General features: G+C 34.7%; 1 protein-coding gene across 4 annotated transcripts in view; it reads left to right on the forward strand.

The window, feature by feature from the left end:
* The window catches only part of Fstl5 (follistatin like 5), a 591,337-nt gene extending 577,395 nt beyond the window's left edge, over window positions 1-13,942 (forward strand). For 3 of the 4 annotated variants that reach the window (XM_029475620.1, XM_029475621.1, XM_029475622.1), the window contains one exon: window positions 11,394-13,935. In XM_029475620.1, coding sequence (XP_029331480.1) covers window positions 11,394-12,096 — 703 coding nt within the window. In that variant the 3' untranslated portion in view covers window positions 12,097-13,935. Of the gene's footprint in view, window positions 1-11,393 lie in introns of all 4 variants that reach the window. The other variant, XM_021158305.1, reaches the window with a different exon arrangement.
* The last annotated feature ends 357 nt before the right edge of the window (window positions 13,943-14,299 follow it).

Raw genomic sequence — 14,299 nt, forward strand, 5'->3', positions numbered from 1 at the left:
AGAGGAGAGGAGAGGAGAGGAGAGGAGGGGAGAGGAGAGGGAAGAAGACAAAGAGAGAGGAGAGAGGAGTGAGAGAAGAAAGAAGACAAAGAAAGAGAAGAGGGGGGTGATAGTGAGGGGTAAGATGTAAGAGTGAGAAGAGAGACAAGTAAGAGAGCAAGCAGGGGCTGAACAGCCCTTTTTATGGTCTTTACTGTTGCTAGGTAACTGGGGAGGAGTTTAACCTGAAAGTCAGAAGCTTGTGCCATTGCCTATGTGACTTCTAGCCACACTTCTCTTGTGGGGGCTGTGGGGGGCGGTAACTTAGGTAGGGACCAGAGTTCCAGGAGTATAAGGGAATGCCTACCATGTCATGAAGTTGAATTATCACCCTTCGGGGTTCAGACCTCAGTTCAACTGGAGACCAGCCTGTCTGTACATAGCCCAATTCCCCACAGAACAGCAATCTCAACCAACAAGACCCCCCAGATCTCCCAGGGATTAAACCACCAACCAAAGAGTACACATGGATCAACCCATGGCCCAGCCACATATGTAGCAGAGGACAGCTTTGTAAGGAACCAGTGGGAGGAGAGGCCCTTGGTCTTGTGAAGGCTCGATGCCCCAATGTAGGGGAATGACCGGGTGGAAAGGTAGGAATGAGTGGGTGGGTGGGGGCATACCCTCATAGAAGCAGGGGAAGGAGGAGGGAATAGGGGGTTTCAGAGGGGAATACAGGAAAGGGGTAACAGTTGAAATGTAAATAAATAAAAATCCAATTAAAAATGCTAATAAAAAGCATCCTGAATAGTCCCTAAATATATCTATTTGACATTTAATGGACTCAAAGTAGAAAGTGATTTTGACCAACTATAAGAGCTACTTAAGTTTTAAGACTAAGAGAACATTTATTTCTCTATATATGTATCATCTACCTGTAACTTTCTTCATAGAGTTCTCATCAAAGACATAGACTGTACTCATGAACAAAGCATATAAAAGTGAAACAACAAACACACAACCAAACAAAATACAAAGTAAACTTGATCCAGTCTCTGCACATAGTTAAACTAAGTTGTCTTTTCACCTCATGCATGTATTTGCTTATTTTATTTATAAAAGTTTAAGTATACAGTTCACACAATAATATTCTCTATTCATATACAATTTCAAAATTTAATGTAAAAGTAAATTTTTATTTATTTTTTTAACAATTTTTATTAGATATTTTCTTCATTTACATTTCAAATGCTATCCTGCTCCCCAACCCACCCACTCCCACTTCTTGGCCCTGGTGTTCTCCTGTACTGAGGCGTATAAAGTTTGCAAGACCGAGGGGCCTCTCTTCCTAATGATGGCTGACTAGGCCATCTTCAACTACATATGCAGCTAAAGACATGAGCTCTGGGGATACTGGTTAGTTCATATTGTTGTTCCACCTATAGGGTTGCAGATTCCTTTAGCAACTTGGGTACTTTCTCTAGCTCCTCCATTGGGGGACCTGTGTTCCATCCAATAGATGATTGTGAGCATCCACTTCTATATTTGCCAGGCACTGGCATAGCCTCACAAGACACAACTGTATCAGGGTTCTGTCAGCAAAATCTTGCTGGCATATGCAATAGTGTCTGCGTTTGGTGGCTTATTATGGGATGGATCCCGGGGTAGGGGCAGTCTCTGGATGGTTCATCCTTCCATCTCAGCTCCAAACTTTGTCTCTGTAACTCCTTACATGGGTGTTTGTTCCCCCTTTTGAGAAGGATCAAACTATCCACACTTTGGTCTACCTTCTTCTTGAACAGTTATAGTATAGTATATCACATGGCTATATCAACATTTTGTAAATATTTATGTACTTTGGTGCTTTAAAATTACTTTCAAAATTTTCTCAATTGTACATAATAGTTTTATGAATGTTTTTTCCATGGAAATATTTATACACATTTATCATTAATTCTTCAGGATAGTTAACAGAGAAATGAGTTATTATCACAAGGCATATAAACATGACAAAGAATCTTCATGGTAATTACTACTTATTGTCTACACACATTAAATGTGTCAGTAGCAGTGAGAGAAAATTCCACTTTGTAGAATCTTTAACACATATTACAAAATTTGTAAATGAAATTAGTTTCTCATTTATTAAACTTTCTTCAGCTGACAAATCATAAGATAGGATATGAACACAGAGAGAAAGAGAGACAGAGAGATAGAGAGGGAGGGGGAGGAGGGAGAGACAGAGAGAGAGAGAGAGAGAGAGAGAGAGAGAGAGAGAGAGAGAGAGAGAGAGAGAATGAATCCTATTCAAACTTGTCATGTGGATATATGTATTCTAGGCCTCATTAGTAATAGGTAGAAACTTTAACACTGGGCTACATCAACAACATTGATCAACAACATTTAAATATTTATATGCAGTAAATAAATCATTCAGAATTGTATATACTAATAACAATAAATATCCTCTTATGTCTTTGAAGTACATAAAGAACTTTTACCTACACAGCAAAGATCATCAATAGTAATTATTGATTGATATTTGAGATCAATATTGAAGATATATTGCCTGAGTACTTTAAATTATAAAATATTCCTTTCAGTATAGGAAGTAGTCATTTAAAATCCAACAGCTGGTACTGGAGAGATGAGCTCTGTATTTAAGAGCACTTACTCCTTGGCAGAAGGGTACAAGTTTACTGGAGTGCACCCACATGGCACCTACATAGCACCACACAATTACCTGTAGCTCCAATTCAAGGGGATCCAATGCCTTCTTCTGATCTCCACAGGCCTCTGCACAAATATAGTATACATATATGACAGGTGTGCAAGTATATGCTCATGCATGTGCACACATATACTACATAAATAATAAATATTAAAATAACATATAAATACTTGTTTCAGTACTACATATTATCATTTTTAGAGCTTCAGTATAAAGTTCTACTGGCATGTGGTCATGCATTCCTCTATTATTTAACCTTTAGTTAAAAACGAATGACTCTTTACTGAATCCATTGTAGCAGACACTATCCTTTGCATTTGAGCATTTATTAAAGAAATGAAGTAAGAGTGATTATTGTTTTTTAAGACAGATGCCCATTTTACCTTTACAACAATATGCAGAATTATTTTCCAGAAAGCCTACAATTATCATAATTATCTGATAGCATGCATATCAACACAGGGTTTCAATGTTAGCATCTTCTATTCTTCTTACACATCATTGATCTTTCATCATTGACTTACACTCACCTCACTAGGTATTGAATTTGAATCTTAATATTACAGGCAGTTAACGTCTTTCCATGGAAGGGAGTACCTACTTGTAGATGGAATCACTTTACTTTTCAGTTCTCCCTAGTTAGTAATATAGGTGAGGATTGATATTTTCCTGTCAAAGTTTCTCTCAATCTTTTATGTGCTCTGAATATGATTCATTAATATTAACCATACTCTTAAGACTTATCAATTAAATCTACATAATATTGCTATTTGTTTAAGGACATCTTGGTCAGTGTTTGATTTTTTTATCATGTAGCTGATTACCTAACATAGTATACATGTAGTCTATGTCTTGTCTATAACATTAAATACATATATAATATTTAATTTAATTTAATTTAAAGCACATGACATTGATCTACTTCTGAATGACTTAATCTAGCAATATTTTACATTTAGAAGAAATATCTTGATATGGTTTATATTTTATCAGTAAAGTATACTATATTATATAACTAAGTACATGCATTTTGCATACTTATAGCAATTAATAAATTTTCTAAAATGAATGAATTGACATGTTATAAGAGAAAACGACATGAAAGTGATTTTTTTCTATTCTTTATGTCCTAGAATAAAATTTGCCAAATGGTTAAATAATATTCACAAGATTACAAACCTTCAGAAGAAAATATGTCTTAAAATGACTCTTCTTTTGATTCTATATTTAATTATACATGTTTTATGGCATAAAATGTGTCTTCACTTTAATAGTTACCTGCTTATTTGAATTCTTTACTCTAGTCTCTAAGTTAGAATTTAGTATGGCTTTTCCATTTGGTTTTACATTGTTATTATAAAGTTGATATTGTCGTGATGTTACATTTTTATATATATAAATGAAAATACACTTCTCATATTGTGCCTTATATTTTTTCATTTAAGTTAAGCACATTCAAGTGATATTCTACATAAACTTATTTCAGTTTTATAACTTTACACACGACTGTATAGGTTGCCCTGCCATGTATTAATTAATCACTTAACAACTTGGTATTTGTGTGGCTTTGTTCATATGAAGGACTCATTTCTGGTTGAGTTCAAAGAGGATCTAGGGGTGAGTGAGCATCACTCTTTATGTGTCTTTTTCCCAAGTCCATGAAAGATAACTTCTTGTTGGTTTGATCAATGAGCAGCCTGAGAAAAATGTATAGTAAATAATGAGACCACAGTACATTGCCTCAACTCTCAGTTCATTATCTGTGGATTTGTATATAAGCAGCTGATTCTTCGGATCAAAGTTCAAAGCTCTGCATAAAACACAAATCTGCATGCAACTGTCTTTCCAGGAACTGGCATGCAACAGCTTTATTAATGTAGTCCCCAGGTTCCTTCACTATCCCATCCCTGTGGCCAGATTTGGATTTCCTCCAACGAATTGCTTTATCTTTCTCTCTCTTTTTTATTCTAATTGCAAATTGTCCTTTTACTTCTGGGATGCAGACTAATATAGAGTCTTTAGAAGAATCCTGGCACAATAGAAATGTGATTTAGTAGTCAAAACAAGAATATATCTACATTTGTCCCTTCTCCCAAACCCTCATAGAAAGTAACAATTAGATTACATTGTAAGCATCCACTGTTTGACAGCAATTTTCCTTGAGGATACAGGTCATTTACTTCTTTCCCCATGCCAACATAGGGTATTTCACATGGCATATTTTAACCACTGGACTAGTTCATTGTACCTAAATGCCAATTCCAGTCAAACCAGGTTTCTTATGGCACATTTTGACCATTTTTTCTAATTTGAAATCCTTGTCCTTGGCTACAGCTATTATGCATTTCCTAAGGTCTCTTTTCTGTGGTCTAGTGAAGGTATATAAGTTTGGATGTTAATAATTGGGTTGTGCTGACCTCTAGGTATCTAGGCTTGGGATGATATTCTAAAAACATTTTTTTCAATTCTTTTTTTTTTTCCTAGAATAAATTTGCCACATGGATAAAAAGTCCACATGGTTAAGAAAACAGCATTTAAATATGTTTTGGAAAACATACTTTTTTTTTTTCATTCTTACAGTGATTCTAGTTGCTCATGGCATATACTCTTCTTTTGACTTAATATTTATTACTATGTGGTTGTATATTTGTTTGTTGGTTGTTCCATTTCTTCATCTCTTTTGCTGTCTCTGCATCTTACGAATATGTAGTGGCTGTGGATTGCTTGATAGGGAGCGCTTCTGAATTCCTATCTATTGTTGCCACAAGGTGATATCACAATTATGTAGGTATGAGCTACAAGAGGGCAGTTTCTGAAAGGATCCACAGGAAGGAGGAAAGCTCAGTCTGCCAGGTTTGGTGGAATCCCTGGGCAGTGGAGTCAGAGAAAAAGGATAGACCCCTGCAAGTTGTCTGCTACAAAGCTGAGGATGAATAATGGGGGTTGGAAATAGAGTTCAGGAAGGTGTTTGAGGACCCTCTATAGAAGTCACAGGCCAGTATAGGCAGTGAGTTCCAAGCTCTTAACAAATTGGAAAGAGGTGAAGTGAATTTTTTTAACATTTGAGAGATAGTCTATAGTATACATGACATGCACAGAATTTATAATGCTGATTTTTCACTTACTAAAATTCAAAACCATAGACTTTAAATGTAGTAGAGTTAAATTATACATTTATCTTTTTATGTCCCTTGGATGAACTAGATTGCCAACATATCAGAATAACAGTATCAAAAACCTATTCCATTTCTTTTTAAGCAAAGGAATATAAATATGAAAACCAATGTTAAAGAGGAAATAACAGACATGTGATCTATCCTATGAAATTTTAGTAACATCCTAACTCAAGTGAGACAGCATAGGAGGACATTGCTTATTTTCAGAATTTTCTAGACTATGTTTTGAAACCAGAAAACTTTCAAATGCTATCATATGTCAAAGCAACATGTTGCTCTGTATCAGTCTTCATGTTAGTTAGAAAATATTAGTTAATGTGACAACTCTAGTTCTTGGTATCTATTTCCCAAAACCATGAACATGTGATACAATAGGATTCTTATTCATTTATGTAAAATTCTGATAACAATCTATATCTGGTGCTTAGGCAGGAACATAATTTTTTTTCTTCTTACATGGGCAAGTCTAAGATAATGGAGAGCATTAAAAGAAAGGAATTTTCAAAGAGTGAATGGTGGCTCATTTCACTTCCATGACTTGTGTCTAGGGAGAATGTTAGTGGTGAAGACTAGAAGATGTCTTTGCAGTGGCAATTTATAACACTGTCTTTGTTGATATCCTTAGATACCTAGATCTTAATATTATTCACGACATTCTCTGTTATTAGAAAAATATCTCAAATATCACCAGTATCTATTTTTGATGCCAATATTTGTACAAAACTCAGTTCACCATGGCCAGTAAGACATCTCCTCAGTAAGTCCTTTAGGATATAGTTCAGGAATAGCCTGGCAAAGAAGAGGCATGGGTACTTCAGAGGTGGAGGCAAAATGATTATTAGAGTACAGAAGTCAGATACCATCCTGAACAATTTGATGAGACACTATCCTGAATATAAACAAAAGTGGAATGAATCATTGACTCCTTTGTTTTGTGAGAAATTTAGAGCCCAGGTAAGGTATAAACTGAACATTCCTCCTATAGGTATAAATGAGAGCAAAAACGCAGATATGATTCTGATTTTTATTTTGATTTCTTAAGTATGGAACAATATGGCTGCACATGGTAGTCCATTTTTTATTGTTATAACAAAACAACCAAGGCAATCCAATTTATACATAAAGTAAGTTTATATAATGCAGGTTTTTTGGAAGCTGAAAGCTCAACACCAAACTATCCCAGTCGTTTGCTTTGGGGTGCCAATTAATTTCAATGCAATCCAAGTAGGGAGAAGAGTTCAAGGCTTCAGAACAGGAAGCCAAGAGCCTAGCAATTCCACAATTCCATTTGAGAACACAGTTGCCAGTCTTTAAGTCTTGAACCCCATATACATTGCAAACTGAGGACCAAACTTTCCATCATGAACACTTAAGGAATCACTGTCACCTGAATAGCCAGAGCATTGGGTGACAGAGAAGAGTGGAGCTCAAGTTTGTCTTTTGTTTAATATCATGACTTAATGTTGTACTTTCACACAAATAAAATCACATATATACATAAGACACTAGAACTGAAGTGAAATCATATAGCATAAGACAGGTACGACTGGGTGAGGAGTGGAGAGTGAGTGATTTGAGAGTATCAGTATGGTGGAAATATGTCAGGCACAATTGTGTACTTGGATCTAAGGATCGTTATGCATAACAGTGTCATGCATAATAAGCAGATATGGTGAAAATTAAAATAAAAATAAAAATAACAACAACAACAACAAAACAATGGGAAAAAGAGCCCTTTACCTACTTGGAGAATAGGAAATAGATACAAAGAGCATAAAGTTACAAAGCAAATGCAGTGTGCTCAGCTCCTTCAGGAAAACACTCTTCTTAAGCTTGCAATGCTGCTGCTTTTATGTTTGGTAATAGAAACATTACTTCCTTCTTCAAAGCAACCAAAGGAAGACTGTCCTCTTCTTGCCAATGTAGAAACTGAAACTTATGGAAGAGAGGACTCTGTGGAAGAGCATATTTCCGTAGGGTCTATTACAGTCAAAATTGTTTCAGGAAACTAAGGTCCTGCTTCACTGCAGTCAACATCATTCCAGGAATTAGCTCAAGCACAGAGACTCACAAAATAGTGGGGAAGTCTCTTTCTTTCTTTCTTTTTCTTTCTTTCTTTCTTTCTTTCTTTCTTTCTTTCTTTCTTTCTTTCTTTCTTTCTTTTCTTTCTTTTTCTTCCTTCCTTCTTTCTCTCCTTCCTTCCTTCCTCCTTTCTTTTTTCTTTCTTCTCTTTCTTTCTTTCTTTCTTTCTTTCTTTCTTTCTTTCTTTCTTTCTTTCTTTCTTTCTCTCTTTCTTTCCACTTCCAAATAAACTATTGAATAGACACTCTGGAAGGAAAAAAAAGAAGAAAATAAGAGAAAAGAAAAACAAAATACAATATAGTAAATCTGACTAACCCATATGGGGCTATATGGACCAGATAATAATTTCCAATCAAAATTTGATATTGAGAATATATTTTAAGGTTCTTTGCTTCAGCTTTCTATCCTAATATTTTAAAAAATATTAGACAAACCAGCACCCTGCAAGATTTTATGAAGATAAGCATGCATGAAATTTTAGTCTCCTAAGCGTTAATCACAGCCTAATGAACAGTCAGAGCCTTGTGAATACCAAGCTGTTCTAAAATGAAATTTTATTTAGAAACTTCACTTCCTCACCAATAAAGCAGTGGGATGAACTGAAGGTGCTCTCCAACATCTGCTTTATTGGCTCTGTTGCTCAGCCCTAAAGCACAGTGTGAGTTTAAGATGATTACCATTTGAACATCATTGTGGGGTTCCTGTATTTTCAACCAGAACATTTTTTTTTAAGTTATGGAAAAGAAGCCAAGGGAGATCTCAGAAAATGTGGGTATTTCCACAGCTGAAATAGTTCAGGTGAATGGTGAGTTTAGCTCATTCCTTGTCATTATCAAGGGCAAGCCACTGCCCAAAGGGCCTGGAGGACTCGACATTACAGGAGGGCCTAAATGCCAAGACTTAGTTGGATTATTGCTTTCATTAAATGAGTGTGATATTGCTTTTCCTCTGAGCTCATGTACAATTTATATCAGAAAAAAATCTGTCACCCTAATTCATAATTTCATTAATGGTCTACTTCTATTCCAACAGATTAATAATGATTATTCATTAATAGAAAGACAACAGTAATTATTTGACAGTGAATAGAGTTGTTTATTAAGACAAAATTATACATGGATAGCAAAACCTAAGATTCTATATTTTCTATTCTGAATTATGAAAATCTGTGACTCACTTAGCTTTTGAAGAATTTTTATTTTATATTAGTTAGAAACGAATTAAAGAGAGCAATGTACTTTTGCATTATATATTATTAAGAACATTGAACAGTCTGGTTAACACATGAATATTCTTTCATTTCTTCAGCTCTCACATTTTATCTAGAATGGATATAGAATGAGCTATTGATTCAAAGACCACAAATAAGGGTTTTAAGGTACATGGAGAGTAATGAAACCAGAAAGAAATCAGAAATGGTGGCTATAATTCAGAAATACATTAGAAATATTATTTTTAATTATATCACCTCAAGGATAGTAATAGTTGCTATTTTAGAAGCAGTAAACAGAATAAATAAGCATTAATCTCTAGTAAATCTCTATTTTATTATCTTAAAATTTCTAGTCATTAAAATCAGACTTGATCTTCAATATAGCTTCAATGTCTTCTCAAATACATATTTACAAAGCTGTTGGAAGGAGTTTCTGTGTATTTAAGTTTTCATTAAAAAACTTAAAATTATATGCAATATAAGAAAAGTAGAAACAGTCATAATTTTATGCATCTCAATGAAACTTCTCCACTAAATTATTTTATCCCATCCATATGCATATATACTACTGATTTCTGAAATACCTTTACTATAGTAAACCTATATATTTATTAATATTAATATCCTGGTTTAATGTATATTTGAGATTATAATAAGATATTTCTGGTATTATTTTTGTATCATATGTGGAAATAATGTCTATTCATGTAAATAAAATTCCTGTGACTATCAATATACAGAAGATAAAGTACACTGTAATATAACTGCTTATAATTATTTTATTATTTTATTTACATGAAATATAATTACTTCATTTCCTTTCTTCTTTCTCCTATCCATTCAATATTTGTTTCCCACCTCAACGACTGCTAACAAATCCACAGCCTATTCTTTAACCGTTCTTGTTACATATACATATAACAAACATAAAAACAACCCCCAGGGTTCATTCATTCTTGCCTATGTGCATACATTTCTATGGCTGATAGCTTGGTATTGAATAATCAGCCAGTATGCTTTTCCCAGGGGAGGAAATACATTTCTGGGGATATCTTGCTATGATGGTTATTGTGTTTCATAAATACCATAACTGAGTTGGATTGTTGATTGTATTCCTTCATAATTAGCTTGCACATCATTTTCCAGTTCCTGTTCCCTCATTTTCCTCCCTTTTCCCTTTCCCACCCAAATCCCTCCCACCCTCTGCCTCTCCTGAGTGATTATTTCCTTCCTCCTTCTAAATGGAATTGAAGCATCATCAAACATAGAAAACTTTAAACATAAAATGTATAAATAATATAAAAATCAAAAGTGCAGTTGAAGAAGGTGATCATAAGATATAGTAAATATAAGTATAAGATAGTATGCCAACAGTAAAAATATGCATATATAAAATAATCCCTCAAAATATAATAATAAAACTGATCTAGTTAATTATCTAAATAGTAATGCTGGTTATTGAGTTCATGGTCAAAGGAATCTAGGAATGAATCTTAGTGCTCCCTGGCATCTTTGAGTCATTGAACTAACGTTTATCACACAAAGAATGCAAATGACATAAGTAAATGCACAAATTATAATTTTTCAAATCTGTTATTCTTGCTAGGCTTAGTTCCATTAACTACTTTACCAGTATCATCTTTAGATATATAAAAGAAAAATTTCATGTTAAAAGCAAATTGGTTGTTTATACTAACTAGGGCCATTGCTTTAAATTATTTTTTTTATCTTATACTTAATATCAAAAAAGAGTACAAGGTCCAGATACATGTATTCAATTATCACTATAGCGATTAATATATATATATATATATATATATATACATATATATATACATATATATATGCACACATATGTACATGCATGTAACATTAGATAGTAAGTCTGATTCAGGAAATCCTGTGGGAGACTCACTTTGATTATTTGTCTTGGATCCAATATCATTTTTTCTTTTTCTTTTATTATTATTTTCCTTTCTTCATTAGGATTTATAATTATTTGGATGTAAAGAGTGATTAAATAACCTTGAGAAAGCATCGAAATAGGACACCAGAAAGATTAATTCAACATTAATGTTACCTAGAAAATTTTTATCACAACACTCAAGGCCCTGGCTTGGGGCAGACCTTGTTTCTGTCTGTGATGAAATAACACACAACTTTGTGGAATAACTCTGTAGTTTCCTTCCTAACCTTGGTTTTATCTTTTCAGATTTGGATTTATTCTTCATAAAGATGAATCTGCACTACACAAAATTGATCTTGAAACCATGTCCTACATCAAAACAATTAACCTGAAGGACTCAAGGTGCATTCCTCTATCCTTGGCATACACCCATCTGGGAGGATACTACTTCATTAGCTGCAAGGCTGACATCACCGGGGCCACTCCACCACAGCTTGTCGTAGACAGTGTGACTGACTCTATTATTGGCTTCAATAGCGATGTGACGGGCACTCCTTATGTCTCTCCAGACGGACACTATCTTGTCAGTGTTAATGACGTGAAAGGTCTTGTCAGAGTCCAATATATCACCATCAGAGGAGAGATTCTGGATGCTTTTGACATCCACACCAACCTACATATATCTGACCTGGCCTTCCAGCCATCCTTCACAGAAGCCCACCAGTACAACATCTATGGCAGCTCAAGCCAACAAACAGATGTACTCTTTGTGGAGCTTTCCTCTGGGAAGGTCAAGATGATCAAAAGCCTCAAAGAACCTCTCAAGACAGAAGACTGGCCCTGGAGCCAGAAAAACAGGCACATCCAAGGCAGTGGCCTGTTTGGACAGTACCTGATGACACCTTCCAAAGATTCTCTCTTCATCCTGGATGGTCGCCTTAATAAATTAAACTGTGAGATCACCGAGGTTCAGAAAGGAAATACAGTTGTTTGGGTTGGCGATGCCTAAGGAGCCCTCTTACCTAATTATGAAAGAAGAGTTTTACAGTACATTGCACTTCATCCATATTTAAATTACAACTTAACTTTTCCAAATTTATATTCTAGTCAAATCCCCTCTGTTTGTTCAAATAAGATAGATTTTTTTTTTTACAATGAGAATTGGCTAGTTAGAAACATTTCATACAATATTTAATTAGAAATTACAGCACTCGCAAGAATCAAACATGTAGCTATATTTTAAACCAATGAAATGAGATTTAAAATTCTTTAAAAAAAATACACTGCAGGGAATTTCAGATGACCTAAGCATCATGTCATTCTTTACGGTATTTTTTTTTCCTCTGTTATTTTGCTATGCTTAAATCAGAAATAAAAGGTCGTGTTAAACCTTAAAATTCTTAATTCAAAATACTCTGTCCAGTCCACTGTTTAAAATCTTTTGTGCCTTGAAGGAAATGTCATGGGAGAAAAAAAAATAAAGGAAAGCTAAGCTCTGCATATTGGACAACCTCATAAGCAATGAATCTACTGTCATTAAGAAATGTTTATATCTTGCGCCAAATCCTGCCTTCAGGCATTTGTTTGACCTTCAATGAAATGTCATGTGAAGGCATAATTTGGCCTTGAGCTGTATACAGATGAGAAGCTATCCAACATTCACTGTACTATGTCTATTGTGCTATAGAAAATGGACAGGAAGGGGGAAAAATTTGTATGGTAAAAATGTTTGCAATGTATTGTGTACACATTTTGCTTTCATTCACTAGAGTGCATTATATTATTGGTGTATGATTATCTGGGAATTCAACTGCTTAAAGAAGGTTTCCTTCTTTAGTATCAAGATTGATTCTTTCATGTAGCCTAATGTTACATAAGTCAGGAACTTTCTCAGTTCTGAAAAAGGAGCATGACTGTGTCTGCACAGAAAGAACCACTTGTAGGGAAATTGACAGTGAGACAAAGCTGGAACCACTCTCTGTAGTGCGGTGGCCTATATCCTCTTCAGACAACATTCACTTGGTTGATCCAAAGAAGGTGAATGGGTTTTAGCAGAAAACAGTAACATGAGCCCACAGTGGAGAGTGGGAAGTGAACTCCACTGCTTTTGCGATTTAGATGTATCTATTAAATAAATCCATCCTTTATTAATGGCCAAGATGACTTCTACTCCTGCATATTCTAAACTACCCTCTCTTTAACTGTGTGCTCTAGCTGTGACCCAACAGAGTCTCTTGAGATATAGTAGAGAAGTAAAAGTGACTGCCTTTATCCTTTTTCCTACAGGAGAAAATAGAAAAACAGTAGAAATAGATTAATACCAATAGTTTGGTTATTGGGATAAAAGAAAACAATCCAGGTGTGAGGGAATAGCATACATGGTTTGAGAATCTTTTCTACTTATTTTTCTTCTTATTGTTGCTAAAACTCGTGATAAGCTATTGAACTAATGCCCATTTGCTGAAGGTAATCCAATAAGATCTTTTTTTAAATACAAATTTTATTCAAGTTTAAATTGTGTAAAACTGCATAGAAACTTGGGATTTTATAGTGTGCACTCTCTTTTGTGTATATAGCACCATGGGCTGTGTGATAATAGATTTCTTCTTAGATTAAGGATACATTAAGGGAAATAGATTTAATAAACAACAGAAATCAGCCTACATTTTTACTGATTGAGTCTGTTTTACTCTTTAGTAACTTCGTCCCCTGGGAAGATGAATCATGCAGTGTCTTTGTGTTAATGATTTCGTGTAAGTCTATCCTGTACACGTACATCTTCTTTTAGAAGCTTTTACTATGTGGATGCTGTCTGTTATCATTGCTTGATAAAAGAATAAACCTCTTATGTTTTATTGCTTGTGTGCTCAGAAATGGTTTAATGTTCATGACAATTTATGCCTCCATAGGCTTCAGAAATAATCTGGTGCCCCCATGTAATTGTAAAACTGATGGTGAGGCAGGGCATAGAAGTGAAGGGAGGGCAATCAAAGAAAGTTTCAACTCTTCTTTTAATAAAATATCAATCTTCTTACATCTCTGTCTTATAGGAAGCCCATTTGAGGAGCCTACTCAGACACAGTTATAGTCAATTAAAAGTCTTTATTTCAACTGGCTGGGACTACACTCAGGTGTTGGGGAAGCAAGTATATGTAGGCTTGAGTGTTTAGAGGAAGGGGCTTGTCATGATAATAGCACATTCCCTTATCTTG

This window comes from Mus caroli, chromosome 3 (assembly GCF_900094665.2).
Source record: "Mus caroli chromosome 3, CAROLI_EIJ_v1.1, whole genome shotgun sequence".
Classification (NCBI taxonomy): Eukaryota; Metazoa; Chordata; class Mammalia; order Rodentia; family Muridae; genus Mus; species Mus caroli.